A 14,433-nucleotide genomic window follows, 5' to 3' on the forward strand; every position below is an offset into this window, starting at 1 on the left:
CCGTTTCTCACAGAAACGATCTCTCAAGAGACTAGCTGTATATTAATCGGACTTTATATTATTGCAATTTCATTATTTTGGAACTTTAATTTCAATTATAAGAAAGGTAGTCAAGTTTTTATCCAGTCTGAAACCTGATAAAAAATTTTGACTCCTAATTGAGCCGACGACCAAAAAACTAAAAAAACTAAGTTTAATTTGAACGAAACTCAAACTCAGCTGTTTTGAGTTGTTTTTCCAAATTTGTCGACCTTTTCAATTCCACACCCCTAATTGTTGGTCCGCACCCGAGACCCTATATTTCTCGTCAGTTTTAATATTTTTTGTTTTTATTTCTATGTTTAAGCCTTAATAAAAGTAGTATATTGGTCATATTTATAAGATCTTTCATTTTTTTTTATAGCTAGTTTTGAGGACAAAAGTAATGGAAATGAGCTATAATTGATGGATAAGCGTCATAAGCTATTAAATGCTATTTGATGTCTTATTGGGTATTTACATTCAAGTAGTTTTTGTCGCTCCGTTTCTTGATGAAGTCCACCGAATATCAATAGAATGAATGTGTATAATTAGGACAATATTTGAGGCTCATGTTTTCAAACATAGAGTTTGAAAACATTCCGAGGTATTATTTGGAGTCTCTAATCTAAGTCAATGATAATCTCGGTTGAAATTTACCTTAATCTCGGTCAAAATTAGCCATATTACTCATTGAAAAGTGAAAATTTTGCTCTTAAGTCAGAGTCGAGATTACTTTTGTCAAGTGTAAGTTCTAATTCAATTGAACTGGGATACGATGTGTGACCTGTATTAAATTGTGTGTGAATTGTACTAATCCCGGTGGTGTTTTCATGCATCTTTTCGGGGATACCTAGGAGTGTAATTTGGATTCATCACAAATATCAGTGAAAAATGCAAATTCCTGCATTAAAGATTTCAAAGTAGTGAGATATTCTCCATGGGTTATGACATCTATGAATCCGAACCTCTGTCGATCATCATCATTTTCACTCGATCTGAATCTTCTAATCTACCTAGATTGTCATATATCCTTATTAGCAGTTCAAAGTTATGCTCATTATCAGGTTCCAACTCGAAAAGGTGTCGAGCAGCAAGCTCAGCAGTTTCACAATCGGTGTGCAGGAAACAAGCATATAACAAGGCTCCCCAAACTGTCGGTCCAGCCTCAAACTCCATTTTGTTTGATATAATATCATATGCTTCATTGATCATTCCTGCCCTTCCGTAAAGATTAACCAAACAAGCATAATGCTCCATGATCGGGGTAATTTCATACTTTTCGATCATTGATGAGAAGAAAAATTTACCTTCGTTCACCAATCCTAACTGTGCAGAAGCTGATAGCAGAGCCACAAATGTGATAGCATCAGGTGTTGCACCTGTCTCCTCCATCTGTTTAAAGTATGTCAATGCTCGAGGGTCATTTCGATGTGCAGAAATGATCGAATTCCACGAGACAATATCCTTTTCTTGCATTTGAGCAAACAGCCATTGACATTGGTCCAGATGGCCGTGGTTAGAGTAGAAAACGATCAAAGAGTTTGCGATAGGCAAGCTCCGATTTAGACCTCTACGAATAACCCATCCGTGCATTTGGGCTCCAATTATAAACACTGAAATTCTAGAGATAATTGTTGATATTGTAACATGATCAGGCTCCAATCCAATTTTGACCATATTGTGGAAAATCTCCATTGCTTTGGCTAAAAGTCCATGGTGAATATACCCTAAAATCATTGAATTCCATGAAACCAAATCCTTAGAACGAATCGTGTCGAAAACATTCCTAGATTCCACTATATCACCGCATTTAGCATACATGTCTACAAGTGCATTCAACACGTAAACATCATTATAAAATCCACAACGAACAACATGTCGATGAAGTTCCTCTCCAACACGAATCAACACAATTCCACTACAAGCCATCAAAGCGCGAGGAAATGTATACTTATCAGGCTCCACAACTCTTCTTCCATCTGAAAATACAGTGCAAGTGCATCCTCAAACATCCCCAACTCTGCATACCCAGAAATAAGAGAATTCCAAACAAAAGCAGACTCATCTCTATTAGGCATTTCATCAAACAGTTGGTGTGCTTCCTCAACCCGGCCATTTGAAGCATACAATCTAAGCAATTTCGAGACGACCCCAACATTTTTACACAAAATTTTTGATGGTATCAAGCGATGTATCCGAATTCCATGCTCAATTGCCTTCGATTGAAAGCACATCTCAAGAAGGGAACAAAAGGTTTGAGTATCAACAGTTACTCCATGTTTGAGTGATGCTTCTTCAAGATCGCGAACAACTGCATCAAGAGCTTGGATTTTGGTTTGATTGCGCGGAACTTGGTTTATTGGGAGAAGAGGAGTTGAAATTGAAGCTGGAAATGAAAGATTATTGCCTTTATTAGGACTTATAAGAAGTTGATTACTATTACGTTTTTGTTTCTTGGTTTTACTGGGTTTCTTGAGTTTGTTACAAAGAGAAAAAATGGTGGATAAAGAACAGAGATTTATGGAGGTTGAAGATATTAGCATTTTGGTGGGAAAAACAAGGGATCTAAAATGAAGAAAACAGATATTTGAAAAATTAGGTCTACAGGATATGGACTACTTCCATAATCTACAATTGTGTATACTAAATCAAATCAGCAGCTTTGCTTTGATTAAAGTGACTTTTGTGAATTGTACTACAATGAATTGTGAATTTTGATGATTGTAAAGTCATTTGCAAACTTCGCCCGAATCAATGAACTTTCGTTATTCAATACACAATAATAATTTGTTAGCTTTTAAAATCAAAAAAATTTATTCTATCTAATAATAATTTGCTAGCTTTTGTTTTGAAAACTAAAAATATTAATTGATCATTTATAATCTTATAGTGATTAATAACAAGCTGTTTTTAATTTTATATTTGCATCATAATTTAAATTATTTTTTAATATATAAATGTTATCATCATTAAAAATATTTCATTTACATAAGTATTGGAATATGTGTTCAAAACAATTTATTAAAATTAGAATTTAATATTAACATTATTTGTTATGGTTACTTAGTAAAGATTAAAATAATATTAAAATAACATTGTTTAATATAATATACATAACTTATAAAAAATTAATTCTAAAATCAAAAATGAATTAAATATTAGCTATTATATGCTATTAATAATTGATTTAAAAATTATTTACAATTTATTTTAATAACCGTGCATCGCACGGGGATTGTCTAGTACCATTAATATTGCAAAAAGCTTCTAAAAACAATAAACACTCGAATAAAGTATAAACTTCTGGAAAAATTTATGAGAAGCTGCGCCCGAGATCGAATAAGCTTCGCTTGAGCTTCACTAATTTCGCCCAAGAATAAGATCAGTCATCTAGTAGAATAAAAACTTCTGGAAAACTTTTGTGAAGTCTCGACCGAAGTTGCTAGAGTCTCGACCAAGAATGTTATAATTTCGAGTGAGATTTTTATGAGCTTCGACCAAATTTATTAGCTGCAACATCTTCTTCTCTATCTCTCCTAGTTCCACCACATCTAATTTCATTAGTGAACTAAAGTTGAGATTTAGTGATTAATTACTTTTGGGAATATATGTGTCATTATAATTTATTAGAATTAAAATTATTTTTATGCTCAATTTGTAGTCTAATTAAAATTTTAAAGGTTTAGGATTAATTAAATATATTAATAAGTTGTGGGCTTAAATTAATGATATGCTATTATTATATAAAGTCGTTATATTACTCGTTTATTTAGATATATTATCATTCAAATCACTTCTCCTTATCGGACAAGATTGAAAACTAAAAAAAATTTTATTTACACGATCAAAACCAAATTAAAGACACAATAAATTTATTATGTATTATTCCAATAGGAATGTGAACAATATTGATCGCATTTAACATGAAACTCACACACGTACATACTTAAAAAGAACAAATTAAACTAAAGCAAAGTTAATTAACATTAAAACTCGACTCCTTAATTAATTTTTAGACATTATATGGTAGAGCACTTTACACATGTATCCGGATTCCGGATACCCGATTTAATTTGGGTCGGAATTGGGTCGCAATTTTAGGTATCCGAAAAACCGGGTATTCGGATATTTGAATTCGGCTCGAACCAATATCCGGTTTTGAACACCCTTAGTAGTTACTATAAGTAAACTGGCTATTACATCCTTTCTCCTGAGTGATTAATTTTTTGATAATAATTAAGGAAATGCTAGCAATTTGTTGTGATGTTAAGAAATAAGAATAATGTTACAATAAATTAAATAGATGAGGATGATTATTGAGGTTTACCTGCAGCAATAATGCCAAAGCTAGCCATGATTTGAACGAGGAAAGTATTATTAGCAAAGAACTAAACAAGAATATAAATTAATTAAAACAGTAATACTACATATACTTCATATATATTAGTACATCAGCAATTACCTAATGCAATAATAAGAAGGATTGCTTACAAATTTATGCTAACAGCCATTGCTAATAAATGATTATTGATTAATCCATCTAGATGATTTTTGATGGAATTTTGCAATTAATTAAAATTGATAAGGTTACATCAAAAAATCCATATTCACACCTCATAGAGAAGGTCCCATCAAGTATTTACTACAATTCACCACTCGTACAATTCTCCACTATCGTGTGAGGAGCGTGTTAGAGTATATAATATATCCCGGGGCCTTAATTATCAGCTTAAATTTTTAGTTGAATTGGTTTCTTGACTCGTAACCTCTTGTTATGTTGGTTTCTAATACCATGTCAAAAAACCAATTCAACCAAAAACTTGACACATAGCAAAACACTACTCTTGATTGAATGATTAATCGATCCGACAATTAGACAAATAAACAAGAACAATATTTGGATTAGGTCATAGAAATGCCACAAAACTCTACTAAAATCTGAAACATCAAACATTCGGATTTAATTTGCAAACACATCATTAAGGAGTTATGTTTAGGAAATATTTTTAAAGATGATAACATTTATATATATATATATATTCTTAAAATGAATGTTGGTGATGTGTTGAACGTAAGGCCAATCCTCCCCATCTGGTTCTTTGCATCTTCTCTTAAGGCTTTGTAAACACCGACTAATTTCAAGTTGCTTGAGAGAGGTAAGTTTGGACACCCAATTTGGCATTTCTTTTATTCTACATTTATCCTTGATTTTTAAGGGTTTGAAGAGCATTTCAAAGTGTGAAGGGATGGACATGTTATTATGCCAATATCAATATTACTACCATCCTTCTCGTTTTGTTTTGGTACTCTCAGTTTCTTACATCTTGATATCACTAGTTTCTCCAATGCAGAGAGATACTCCAATCCTCCTACCACAACACTTGTTAATTTGGGGCAATCATAAATCTTCAGAAATCTTTCAAATTCTCCACCTCCTGGTCGCTGTATATTCTAAGGATGTCAAGGCATTGAAAAGCCTCAACGGTAATGAGTTCAACCATGCCACATCATCTATCTCCACTTCTCTTAAATTTGAAGATTCAAATACAATTACTTCTCTTCATTTTTTATCATCTTTCTTCATTTTTACTATCGCATTCAAATTTTTAAACACAATATCTCTAATTTGGGCAATGTTCTATCACCAATTTCTTCAAACGAGGAAGAGAGGGTAATAATTCGAATAGTGAATTGATGTTATGTTCCATCGCTATCGCCACCCTTCTCCATCCTTTCAACTCTCTTAAACTTGTTAAATTAAGTTGTTGAAGCTTCCACATTTTCAAAGGTTTCCAAGTACTCCAAATTCATAAAAAAATCAAGTGTTAGAACTACAAGGTTTGATAGATGGGATATCCACTGTGGGATTCTAGTACCATGGTACCCCGTCACCCTAAAAACCTCAAGTGTTAGACTTTAAGTTTGACCAACTTACTCAAATCTTTTGGTAGCTCTTTTAAAGCCGAACACCAAGATAAAATTAAGGTTTCTAGATTACATAATTTTGTTATTGACTTTGGGAGAACTTTTAAAATATAGTTAAGTGACAAATCTAAATATCGTAAATGCAATAGTTTACCTATGGAGTTTGACAAACACGGCTCTAAATCCTGATAGTTGTAATGCCCTTAAGTGCCTACAATTTTCCTTTAATATCTCCAAAATGTCTACATTCCCCAATTCACTGTACTTGCAAAGAGCAAGAAACGAACGAACACGAGTTTTAATCATAGGAAACTTTCTATATTCTGGATAGAAAGAAATTGAGAGATGGCGAACATTTTTATCAAGGTTGCCACTAATGGTAGTTGTAGCAAAAATCTCCTTCATTGATACACCTTGAGCAATGTCATGCAAAAGGTCATGTATCTTACTGAGTACACCTCGCCCGTCTCATCATCTTTTTGTATATCTTGGAAAAAACACCTATTCAACAAAATCAAAAAATGTTCCTCACCTGCTTCTTCAATGCTCTGGCCTTCATATGGAACAATATAGTTGTGTGCAATCCAAAGGCTTATTAGCAGGTCCTTTCGCATTCTATAATCCTTCGGAAAAATAGTGCAATAACTAAAACAATTTTTTTATTGAAAACGGAAGATGTTGATAACTTAGCTTCAATATATGTGTGATACCATTGTCATTACCCTTCTTGGCCACACCGACTTCTTGAACTATTTGCCACTTCCTCTTGTCTTGACCATATACAAGACTTCCTGCTACTCGTAAGGCGAGAGGGACTCTACCACATGCTTCAACAATTTTTTGCCCTGATTCAACCAACTGATCATCATGAAGGTTCGAGTGCTCTGACCCAAATGCTATCTTTTCGAATAAGCTCCACGACTCTTTCTTGGCCAAGCCTTGGAGCTTGTACATTGAACCACATCCGATGAATTTTGCAGTCACTTCTGAACGCGTAGTAACCACAATCCAGCTTCCCCTTTGACCCACATTCAACAATCTTACAAGATGAATCCATTGATCATAATTCTCTCTCCATACATCATCTAAAACAAGCAAGTACTTTTTAGATGATAATTTATTTTGAAGTTGACTTTGCACGATTTGCTCAGAGGATTTTTCATGATTCTCATCAGTAATTAGAGTCAGAATCTTACGAAGAATATCAGCAATGTTCAATGGTTTTTGATCTTGATCAGAAACACAATGCCATAACCTCAAAGAAAATGCACTTTCAACCCTTTTATCGTTGTACACAAGTAGTGCAAAAGCAGTTTTGCCTAATCCTCCCATACCCACAATCGGAAGGAAAGAAAGATCATTTTGAACATTATAATCAAGCAACTTACCAACAATATGCTCCAAGTCGGCTTCTCTTCCAACAATATCAACTACATCCACATAAGAACATGTCTCTCGATTTCTATTCTTAATAGGCTCGTGACTAAACTCCATCACAGATGATATCTTATCAGCAAAAGAACTCAAGTTCTTCCCTATCTTCTCGACCTCTTTAGACATCTTGTAAGCGAGGACTAAAGGGTTTGAACGAGAAAGGAAGAGCCTCATCTTCTTGGATATTGTACCATCAGCCTTGACATGCTGCTTCTGGTCGACAAGAGTGATAAACTCATCGAGAAAATCATCGGCTTCAAAGACAACATCCTTGAGATTCTCAATCCATAGTTGGACTACATTGGAGAACTCCTGCTTGGCTTCAGCATCAAGAAGCACATTTTTGAATTTGTTGACGGTGTTTTGATTCATAGCCATAGATTGAGAGAATCTCTTTCAGCTCAGGACGTTGCAATGCTAAGGAGAGAGTTTGAGTAACAGACAACGTTGTTCCAACCACATCCATAATCGAATTTCAGGGAATTAAGTTGGGTTGATGTGAACAGAACAGGAAGAAATTAGTAGCAGGAAAATTTTAGTAAATACTTCTATATATGTGTTTGGTTTGTGAATAATGAATGGTGAACAACTCATCTATTAAAAAGATTTTGATTTGTAATCAATAAATTTTTAAAGATTCTAAGGCAAAAGCAAGAAATCGAAAAACAGAACAAGAAAATCATCCAGCCCCTAAAGCCGAGTCGGCTTCCCTTTGGCCAGGGAGAAAGCCAACTCGGCTTTGTCTTCTGTCTCCAAATGAGACTTTTCCTTTCAAGCCTCACATCATATGTCTAAAATTACCATTTTGCCCCTTCTTAAAACACAACATATTAACCCATGATTAAGGACATTAAGTCACACTAATCACCACAATAAAGATAAAAAGATCAATTTGATTCAGTTTCCACCAAAAGAGCCTCTAAATTCAATGTTGGGGATATGCTGAATGTAAGGCCAGTCCTCCCCTGCAGGATCTTCTTTGCATCTTCTCTCCAGACTTTTTAAACAATTACTAAAATAAAGTTGTTTGAGAGAGACGAGTTTGGGCATCCAGTTAGGCATTGATTTCAATTTTCTGCACCGCTGGATGGCAAGGACTTGGAGGGCAGGTAAAAATTGCATCCAGTTTGGAAGATTCACCATCTTACAAAGAAAATGCAATTTCAAGTAGCGGAGGGAGGGGAGAAGAGATTTATGTGTCATAATGGCCATGTCAATGCCACTACCATCCTCTTCCTCCTTTTCCTCCGATAAATTCAAATCATCGCAAAACATTATCTCTAATTTCTCTAAAGCAGAGAGATGCTCCAGTCCTCCACGCACAATACTTTTCAGTATGGGGAAATTTTCAATACATAGAAATTGGAGAGAAGAAGAACATGCATAAAACACCTTTTCGAATTCTCTCAAATTTTTAACGTTCCTACCATGTCGTATGTGCAGAGATTTAAGACACTGAAAAGACTCAATGGGCAATGAATTCAACCATGCGACCAACTTTTTGATTTTCACCTCTCTTAATTTTGGAAATTCAGATTTCTTGACGTCTCCTAAATCATCATTTCTTTCCCTTTCTATTATTCCGGTGAATCTTTGATCGACTCCTTGTAAATCTAATATTTCTATCGAGGGACACAATGGAAAAGACGACAACCTCCAACAATTTTTAATGATCAGATGCTTCAAACGAGGGAGATAGAGTGGTAATTGTAATTGTGAATAGTTGCTAGCTTCCGTCCCTAAATCTCCTCTCTTCCAATCTTTCAACATGGGTAAATAATCTAATTCAAGTTTTTCAAGGGACGGGAGAATCAATCCTTCTTCTACATTTCCAAAAGCTTTCAGGTATTCCAATTCCAAACAACTAAAAACTGTAAGACTTACAAGGTTTGGGAGATGGGATATCCAATTCGGCATTTTGTTACCATGATAAAAAAACATCTTTAAAAACTGAAGATTGGAAGGTGGTTCCAGATCTTCCATCAATTTTAATGTTTCTTCATCATCTAATTTGCTATAATATTCTCCAACGTCAAAATAAAAATCAATGTAATTGAGATGTTCTTTATTCGTCAAATACATTCCGTTTCTCTTCCCAGAATTTTGAGAAAAAATCTTATTTTTTTCAGGCCACTTAATCTCAATCTTAAGATAACCTTCCAAATTTTTAAGAGCCTCCAAATCATCTAATCCAAAAAACCATTCATTCCAACTTAAACAACTATCTTCACCACGCACTACAAAATTACTCAAGCTTCTAATACTAGTCAACTTACCAATTCCCATAGGCATATGCTTCAAACTAATGCAATTTGATATATTTAAGACCCTCAGTTTGACCAACGAACTAAAATCTTTTGGTAGATCTTTTAAATTTTGACAACCAGATAAATTTAAGGTTTCTAGATTATATAACTTGGTTATTGAATTTGGGAGCACTACTATTGCATCTAGATGTGACAGATCTAAGTATCTTAAATGCAACAATTTACCTATGGAGCTTGGCAAACACTTGTCTCCTAATGTTGTCAATGTTAAAGCCCTTAGATACTTGCAACTTTCCACTAATTTCTCCAAAAAAGATCGATCTACTCCCCTTGATTCATGATTGTACTCAAAAATATTAAGATATGAACGAATGTGAGAGTTACCTGAGGTGTATTTTTCGAAATTTGTGGTGCTTAAAGTTGAGACATGGCGAATCTTTTTATCTAGGTTGCCACTAATGGTATTTGCTACATAAATCTCCTGCCTCGAGACACTTTGCGCAATATCGTGCATAAGATCGTGTATCTTGATTGATATCTCACCCGTTTCATCGTCTTTTTCTATATCTTGGAAAAAACACCTCCTCAACAAAATTAAAAAATGTTCCTCGCCTGCATCTTCAATGCTCTGACCTTCATAAAGCGGAACAATATAGTTGTGTGCCATCCATAGACTTATCAACATATTCTTTTGCATTCTGTAGTCCTTCGGAAATATGGCACAATAACTAAAACAATTCTTTAATGAGAATTGAAGATGATGATAACTCAGCTTCAATATTTTTATGATATCGTTGCCCATGTTGGCCACACCAACTTCTTGAACTCTTTCCCACTTCTTCTTGTCTTGTCCATAAACAAGACTTCCAGCCACTCTTAACGCAAGAGGGACTCCAGCACATGCTTCGACAATGTTTTGCCCAATTTGGACCAAATCATCGTGCAGGTCCGAGTGCTCTGAACCAAATGCTATCTTTTCGAATAAGCTCCATGACTCTTTCTTCGCCAAGCCTTGGAGCTTGTACATTGAACCACATCCGATGAATTTTGCAGTCACTTCTGAACGTGTAGTCACCACAATCCAACTTCCTCTTTGACCCCCTTTCAACAATCTTACTAGATCATTCCATTGATTGCAATTTTCAGTCCATACATCATCTAAAACAAGCAAGTACTTTTCAGATGATAATTTGTTTTGAACTTGACTTTGCACGATTTGCTCAGAGGATTTTTCATGATTCTCATCAGTAACTAGAGTCAGAATCTTACGAAGAATATCAGCAATGTTCAATTGTTTTTGATCTTGATCAGAAACACAATGCCACAACCTCAAAGAAAATGCACTTTCAACCCTTTTATCATTGTACACAAGTTGTGCAAGAGCAGTTTTACCTAATCCTCCCATACCCACAATAGGAAGGAAAGAAACATCATTTTGAACATCATAATCAAGCAACATACCAACAATATGCTCCAAGTCGGCTTCTCTTCCAACAATATCAACTACATCCACATAAGAACATGTCTCTCGATTTCTATTCTTAATAGGCTCATGACTAAACTCCATCACAGATGATATCTTATCAGCAAAAGAACTCAAGTTCTTCCCTATCTTCTCGACCTCTTTAGACATCTTGTAAGCGAGGACTAAAGGGTTCGAACGAGAAAGAAAGAGCCCCATCTTCTTGGATATTGTACCATCAGCCTTGATGTGTTGCTTCTGCTCGACAAGAGTGATAAACTCATCGAGCAAATCATCGGCTTCAAAGACAACATCCTTGAGATTCTCAATCCATAGTTGGACTACATAGGAGAGCTCCTGCTTGGCTTCAGCATCAAGAAGCACGTTTTTGATTTTGTTGACGGTGTTTTGAAGTTCTTCAAGTTTGGATTCATAGCCATAGATCGAAAGGATATGTTTCAGTTCAGGACGTCGCAATGCTGACGAAAGAGTATGAGTAACAGACAGGGTTGTACCACCTACATCCATTATCAAATTTCAGGGAATTGAATTGGATTGATGGGAACAAAATAGGAAGAGATAGAACAGACAAGCAAATACTTCTATATATGTGTTTGGTTTGTGAATAATGAATGGTAAACAACTTGTCTATTTAAAAGATTTTGATTTGTGTTCAACAAGTAATTAGCAATAATCAAATAATCATTAAATGTAAACACATCAGATACTGCATTAATAATACTATCATGTATTGATAATTTGATATGATATATACACATCAGATCCGTAATTAGTACACTCACTTAATCAGTCTTAATAAAGTAATCATAAAAAATCATAAAAAATAATAATAAAACAGGTCATTAGCTATACAAACACATGGTTTAAAATGGTTTAAAATTATTATCATTATTATTATGAAAAATATCATGTAAACACATCAGATCCGTAATTAATACACCCACTTGATCACAAACTTTATAAATGATAATGTTAAAATTTTGGGCTGCACATCTGCACATGTAATAAATGATTCCTGCCATTTTTATAATACTCACTCCGAACCAATTTAGTTGTCCCATTTCCTTATTTGGCAAAGTCTTTTTAGTTGTCCCATTTTTATTTTTGTCAATCTTTTTTTACCTAAATATTGAACTAAGTAATTACGAATATACCCCCATATACCTTACTTACCCAACTACCCTTCACTACTTACCCTTTACTACTTACTTACCCTTTTTAATGGACCCCACACCATCCATAATAACCGTGTCCAAGCAAATGGGACATCTAAATTGGTTCGGAGGAAGTATTAAATATTAGCTACAACTACAAGCATTATATTCAACCTTATTTATTGACACTCCCAACCCTGGCCATCTCTTTTATTTTTAATAGTGAAATTTCAGTTAAAATCCTGAGATTAGACTTTTCTGTGTAATGGATCATGAGCTTTCAACTTTTATATCTAGGAGATAAAATGTTAAAGTTATTTGTTAAATTAATTACTTATTTTGAATAAATCAAAAAACATGTTTCATAAGTTACGGGTAATCATGACGTTTATTTTTTATAAAAATAAGTCGACGGGTAATAATAACTTAAATTGTACAAAAACCTTTAATATTTTATCTACCAAGTGGAAAAGTTAGAACTTACGGTCACCATGCGGATAAAAAATATTTGTCAATCCACCCTAAAAAACCCAAAAACACATAGTCACTACATAAAACACCACATAATTCTTTTCCATTTCTCTGTAGTAATTTTCTAATACCACAAATCAATATAAACAAATAAAATTTTATTAATTATTGTGAATGGTTTATGGATGCCCCTCCTCTCCACCATCCTCTCAACTTGATAAAATACTCTAACACAAGTTGCTTGAACTTATAAAATTAGCTTATAATTTCGTTTTTCATATACTCCTCTTAGTTATTCTAGTATCTTATATGTTTGTCCAATGAGATAAACACATAATTTAAGAAATCTTTAGACCAATTAAAGTAACAGCTAGTAGAAATGTATTTCAACTTCAGTCCATTAAAGATTAATGTCTACTTATTATATTCTTGATGCTTAATTACACTATTCGTAATGCTTAATTAGCATATTCTTAATGCCTACTTTTAATATCTTAAATGTCTATTTGCATCATTTTTAATGCCTACTTACAATATTTTTTAAAAAGTTTAATTGACCGGTCTAATTAGAGATTATCTTTCAAAGTGATCGTCTCTCACAATAATTTGCATAAAAGTAATTACTCCTACATAATACTGTCCGCTATGCAGATACGCAGAAATATGACAATTGCAGCTTAATCCTTTATCCAATAACCCACCTTTAAAAGATTCTAATTCTTTCATGTGTTTATTTTTGCTAGTTAATTGATAATTTGGTGATTTTAGATGATTTAATGTATAACCCCTTGGTAATTCGATCAAATTAAAATGCAGACATTAAATAACTATTTATTTGTGATCTCATATTAAAAAATTAGAGAATATAATCTAATTGGTTTTATAATTATGCATTTCGAAAAATTAAATATAGAATCTTAAATTAATCAATTGAAAATTGGAAGAAATAGAAAATATCTATTTCAAGGATCTTACAAATTAAACAAGTACCCAGAAATGACATAATCACATAATAAAATATTATCAATTTTACGAGAGAAACATTCAAAAGCTTTATAATTAACTCAGGATAATTGTTCAAAAATTACAAATAAATGGAAAAACGAAAACATTGAAAAAAGACGAAATTGTATAAAGTGGGAAAACATATGATAGAAAAAGAAAATACCTGAAGAATAGAGTGGTTAGGTTGAAGAAAGACGAGAAAAAGAGGGCAGACAAGAACACTTAACAGGGTTTCAACTTTTAACCTAATTCTTGCATGCATGGTTTTTCTTAGACAATTTCCTGATTTCTTCTTTGTTGAAAAGATCTTCTGATAATGGGGCAAGGCGACTCATTTGCAACTGTTTGATTCTCCCTGCTCCTCAATAAATTTTATCTACTATAAACGGGTCAATGGGTTCTTGTTTTAGTTTTCAATTAAGATGGATCAGGTAAGCGATCCGTAATTTAAAATTTTCATAAATTCTTAGTGCGACAGTCTCTACTTAGGTTGACCCATAAAAGAAAAATATGAGTAAGAATAGTAATTAAAATTTAATGGGTTGACATTTCTTTGTAAGACGGTCTCTCAGGAGACTAGGGATGGCAATTCAATCTGAATCTGACCCTAGTGTAATTCAATCAGAGGAAAATAATCCGATTCAAGTTCGAGGAAAAAGTTATTCGACTCCGA

General features: G+C 33.6%; 2 protein-coding genes and 1 pseudogene across 2 annotated transcripts; all 3 read right to left on the reverse strand.

Annotated features, from left to right (window-relative positions):
* Nucleotides 1-53: 53 nt before the first annotated feature.
* On the reverse strand, nt 54-2,794 carry LOC130806951 (pentatricopeptide repeat-containing protein At4g25270, chloroplastic-like; annotated as a pseudogene).
* A 3,159-nt stretch (nt 2,795-5,953) lies between these two features.
* On the reverse strand, nt 5,954-10,172 carry LOC130806955 (putative disease resistance protein RGA1). Its single transcript, XM_057672219.1, has 2 exons — nt 10,032-10,172; nt 5,954-7,797 (listed from the first exon to the last, which is right to left on the reverse strand). Exon 2 carries the CDS (start codon nt 7,756-7,758, stop codon nt 6,592-6,594), a length of 1,167 nt encoding a protein of 388 aa, XP_057528202.1. The 5' UTR covers nt 7,759-7,797; nt 10,032-10,172; the 3' UTR covers nt 5,954-6,591.
* Nucleotides 7,773-14,161, reverse strand: LOC130806952 (disease resistance protein RGA2-like). The gene is made up of 2 exons (XM_057672214.1): nt 13,924-14,161; nt 7,773-11,627 (listed from the first exon to the last, which is right to left on the reverse strand). Exon 2 carries the CDS (start codon nt 11,326-11,328, stop codon nt 8,278-8,280), a length of 3,051 nt encoding a protein of 1,016 aa, XP_057528197.1. The 5' UTR covers nt 11,329-11,627; nt 13,924-14,161; the 3' UTR covers nt 7,773-8,277.
* Between the last annotated feature and the right edge of the window lie 272 nt (nt 14,162-14,433).

The sequence above is a fragment of the Amaranthus tricolor genome, chromosome 2 (assembly GCF_026212465.1).
Source record: "Amaranthus tricolor cultivar Red isolate AtriRed21 chromosome 2, ASM2621246v1, whole genome shotgun sequence".
Taxonomy (NCBI): domain Eukaryota; kingdom Viridiplantae; phylum Streptophyta; class Magnoliopsida; order Caryophyllales; family Amaranthaceae; genus Amaranthus; species Amaranthus tricolor.

Bases quoted from the DNA above. Each gene is read 5' to 3' on its own strand.
- LOC130806952 (XM_057672214.1), bottom strand. From the start codon at position 11,328: ATGGGGCTCTTTCTTTCTCGTTCGAACCCTTTAGTCCTCGCTTACAAG.
- LOC130806955 (XM_057672219.1), bottom strand. From the start codon at position 7,758: ATGGCTATGAATCAAAACACCGTCAACAAATTCAAAAATGTGCTTCTT.